We start from the raw sequence: 4,181 nt of genomic DNA, 5'->3' as shown, positions 1-4,181 counted from the left end.
GACAAAACGGGCTTTAAAACCCAGGACCAATGGTGACAGCAACTGCAGTTAGATCCTTTTCAGTCAGATTAGCTTTATCTAGCGCTTCTGTACACCTGAAGGATTACGATCACATTGTTTGCAGGAAATATGATGTGACCAGAAATATGATGTGCCAAATCAGATTAAGAAGCTATCAAACTTAGAAGTGCGAGAGCTGTGGTAAATAATATAAGCCGGAATTGTACAAAGAAGGGAATTTGGGGGTGAGTCCTTCAAAACAACATCCACCGTGCTCCTAACACGACAATCATTGGCATGCCTCAAACTCCAAAACCGAAATGGAATTTGAAAAATTTTCTAGCATAGAATCATAGTCTATATAATCATAATTATAATTTAAGAGTATCCATTAACTATAGCCTAAAAGATATAGACCATCAATCAATTGATTCGTTCTAACCAACCGTTTACAAGTTCTTGAAACAAAGTACTTCAGGGTTGACAGGATGTACCTGATCAATCACCAGTGCATGTGCTTCCTCTGCCATCTTAGGAGCAACTCCTCCATATCGAGCAAGCAGTTCTGCCTTGATGAAATACAGAACCTCAAGATTAGAAAAAAAGATTGTGTAATGTGGCAAGTAAATATAATTTGGATAACTTCTCGTAGTTAAAATTCTTTAGAGCACTGAGCAATTCCCTGAGCAATTGACATGAAGACAGAACAGTGGTGTGAACGTATATAAAATTATACAGTATAAGAATATAAAGGAAGCTACTTGGTGTCACTCCAGATATTATCTTGACTACTCTGCAATGCATAGGAATGCATCACCCCAAATAACATTGACATTTGGCACATTGGCCGAATTTTTGGCTTTTCAGACGTATTATTAACCAAAACACATTGGCAAATCTTTTTTTTCCTTTCTTTGGTCTTCCACCCCCTTAATTCAATTAGATAGAAAGTCTTCTCCACATTTCCATAGGGAAGGATGCTTAAACATCCTAATCTTTGATATACTACTTCTTTGCTATTGATTTGCCTTTTATGTATACTATGTTGCAAGAGCTTCCCACACTTCAACAAAAGCACTAGATACTTTATAGAGAACTATTTGAGCCCTTTATATGTATAAATAGGAAAGCGAATAGAAACGCTGCATGCCGGCAGTCAATGTGGAACATGACCTGTTTAATTCTAGACAGACCCTAATGTCCAACTATTTACATAATGATGCAAAAATAAATGATTATATACATAAATAAACCACAACTAAAACAATGTAATACAAACAACACATGAAGTGTCAAATAAATTATAATGGAACAGCCATTAATGTAACAAAACATGATGATGATACAGTATAAACCAAATGGTAATTCTCCAGACTTTCTGTAACTATACAAATAGTCAAATACAAAGAGAGTACCTGAGAAGAGATAACTTGGCTGAGAATTTCACCATTGCTATTTACCTACAATAAGAGATAAAAAGCTTATAAAACAAGACTTTACAGCTGCTTCACCACCCCCCTCCAAAAAGGGGGGATAATTGCACTTTTGGTCCCTCAATTATTTGTAAATTCTAGCTTTTGATCCCTGTAACATTTGGCTATGCACATTTGACCTTCAATTAACTAATAGATGTGTCTTTTGGTCCGTTTATATGGGAAATATGTGGTATTTCGACTATTTTTAGAATTATATTACCCTTAAATATGGAGTAAAAGTACAAAGTTGACATATAAAACATTGATAATTGAATGGTCTAACACTTACTAATTCGTTAAATTTTTGAAGATTCACAGTTGGAAGGATCAAAAGTGCACATATAAATTAATCAAAAGTGCTAGTTTGCCAAACCCCACAAAAAGAATTCCCAAGAAACTACCAAGAGATGTTCAAGAACTTACCACAGCGGCAGCAGTATCATCACAGCTAGTTTCAATGCCCAAAACAACTAAATTCTCATTTTCTCCCAGTTTTTGTTTCTGGGTTTGGACCATTTGTAAATTAGCAGCTGAATTAGAAAAACAATGAGCTGGAAAAAATTTGAACGACTGGTTTTTTTTAACTGATTTGTTGTGAAATTGTAATTTATTTGTAGCTTTGATTGTAAGATGAAGTGAGGGTCGATATAGTAGAAAGCTTAGACGGGAAATTGGGGATGACAAGCTTGGTAATAAAGACGCCATTTTTGAGAGAAAAAAAAAAAAGAGAGTAGAAAACGGAAAATGGATATGAGGGCTTAGCAAAAAGAAGCCTCTTCGTTTAATCTTTTCCAATATCATTTCAAATTTGCAAAAGTTCAAATTAACCCCTAAAGTTTGATATTTGCCACGATAGAGCCACGTAGACAAACAAAAGGCTAAACTTAGTCCTAAGCTATTAAATTAGTTTATATATTACCCTCCAATAATTTGAAATACTCTTTAAGCAATTGAAAAAGGTCCAAATATACTGCGCTTTCACCTTATCAGAGGAGGTCGTAGGTTAGGAGGTAGTTGAGTTTTTGCTTTACTTCGAACCGTTGTGAGACTAGTCTGGTAGAGTTTTTGTCTAAGTTAGCTAGTGGCAATGTCGTGTCTTACTATTTAGTTTTTCAGTGCCGAACTGATTTACTAGCTATCGCTTTTACTTTATATCTTTCTTCTGGATTTCATGTTGTTCCTATTTTTCCTATGATTTATGTGGTGATACTGATATTGTCTCTTTTTGTGTTTTTGTCCTCTTGAGGCGAGGGTCTTTCGGAAATAGCCTTTCTACTGCGTACACACTACCCTCCCACACCCCACTAGTGAAATTTTACTGGGTTGTTGTTGTTGTTGTTTCACCTTATCAGACTAATTAATAATTTTTTATGGTGAAAATCGTTAATAGGACTATAGGAGGTTTTGATGAGCGGAAAAGTAAACGGAGGGCATATATAAGAATAATCGCAAATGTTACGAATATATTGGGAACTTTTTCCTTTCGAATTTTATTTTGAGAGTAATAGAGACGTAAATTGATACTCTTTCATTTCTACACAATTAAACTTCAATTTCATTAGATTACATAAATTGCAAACCTCGTTGCTATGGTCTAAATAGCCCTTGTGAGATTCAAGATTTATCTATTTGGTTACCTGTTGCTTTACTCTTGATATTTCCAATTAAAAAACACGTTTTTCAGCTTTAGACAAGTTAAACATAGGAAACAATTGGTTTTCCCATTGATGGCTTAGTTCTTCAACAGCCTGAAATCATTCAAGGTAGAGACTACACAATTATTTTCATTTGATTCTCTTTGAAAAATAGGGAAAGAAATTTGATTGGCACGGTTTTGGTGTGCCTTGATAGGAGATAACTTTGTCTCCGACGCTTCTCGTTTAATTGACCGTATGCCACACGAATCTGAATTAGTTGGACTAGCCAGTTGTCCTAGTAGGGAACGCTTCTCGTTTAATAGACCGGATACTATACGAATCCGAATTAATAGGACCAGACAATTCCAGAATACTAGATGATTAGACAAAATAAGTTAATTGATGTTGGGACAACAGCATTTTAATATACTTCCTAGTTCCTATATCTACTGCAGCGTGCTTATAAACTTACAAATATTCCATCAAACTTATCGTACAGAGATGTTATTTCCTGTTCTCTCGGATGAGCTTGGGGCGAACAAGCATATTCTATTACAAGGTTTTAATACTAGTTATACGTCCGTGCCTCTGCCGATTAAAACTTTCCGGATGTGGCTTCATCAGCAGCGCCACAAGCAGCAGGTAACCATGCAAATCAAATGACGAGGAGCAACAAGAAGAAGGAAATAAAGACCCAGAGGGCCTAGAGCAAGGTCAAGAAGTTAGCTCATTAGACGGATGGCTACCCAGGGAGCTGGTAGCAGATCTGTACTTAGCTCTTACTAAGCAGCCTCTAACCTAAATGAGTTCAGTTGCCTGGGTTAGTTCCTTAAGGATAGTGGGGGCCGAATCAACTGGGTCACCGGTAAAGAACCTCTACTTAAGAAAAAATCATAAGAGAAGAAAGCTGCTAGCAGAGGGTGGAGAAGTGCCACACCTTCGTGGATTGATCGAGTGTAGCGTACTGATTCTTATCGAGATTGGGTTGGTGTTCAGTGTGGGCAGTCTCCTCTATCAAAATAGTAAGAGAAAAAGAAGGACTTATCTCAGATCTTTACCTTTCACATTT

At 36.3% G+C, this 4,181-nt stretch overlaps 1 protein-coding gene across 2 annotated transcripts; it reads right to left on the bottom strand.

Moving 5' to 3' along the window:
* Positions 1–156: 156 nt before the first annotated feature.
* On the bottom strand, positions 157–2,224 carry LOC109222341 (probable tRNA N6-adenosine threonylcarbamoyltransferase, mitochondrial). Of its 2 annotated transcripts, none has more exons than XM_019386708.1 (3): positions 1,899–2,224; positions 1,416–1,460; positions 157–569 (listed from the first exon to the last, which is right to left on the bottom strand). In XM_019386708.1, the coding sequence occupies exons 1-3, from the start codon at positions 2,178–2,180 to the stop codon at positions 450–452; spliced, it is 447 nt and encodes a 148-aa protein (XP_019242253.1). In that variant the 5' UTR covers positions 2,181–2,224; the 3' UTR covers positions 157–449. The 2 variants fall into 2 exon arrangements, with proteins under 2 accessions (XP_019242253.1, XP_019242256.1); XM_019386711.1 differs by having other exon boundaries at positions 157–565.
* Positions 2,225–4,181: the final 1,957 nt, after the last annotated feature.

This window comes from Nicotiana attenuata, unplaced genomic scaffold (genome assembly GCF_001879085.1).
Source record: "Nicotiana attenuata strain UT unplaced genomic scaffold, NIATTr2, whole genome shotgun sequence".
NCBI classification, from domain to species: domain Eukaryota; kingdom Viridiplantae; phylum Streptophyta; class Magnoliopsida; order Solanales; family Solanaceae; genus Nicotiana; species Nicotiana attenuata.
Note: the sequence above shows the minus strand (reverse complement) of the source record. Positions and strands in the feature narration are given on the sequence as shown.

What these genes read in the sequence shown, in the direction of transcription:
- LOC109222341 (XM_019386708.1), bottom strand. Translation starts at nt 2,180, where the DNA reads ATGGCGTCTTTATTACCAAGCTTGTCATCCCCAATTTCCCGTCTAAGC. An exon ending in ATGATACTGCTGCCGCTGTG is followed by an intron (nt 1,461 to 1,898) that starts GTAAGTTCTTGA and finishes CTCTTATTGTAG; the next exon opens with GTAAATAGCAATGGTGAAAT. An exon ending in GCCAAGTTATCTCTTCTCAG is followed by an intron (nt 570 to 1,415) that starts GTACTCTCTTTG and finishes TATTTCATCAAG; the next exon opens with GCAGAACTGCTTGCTCGATA.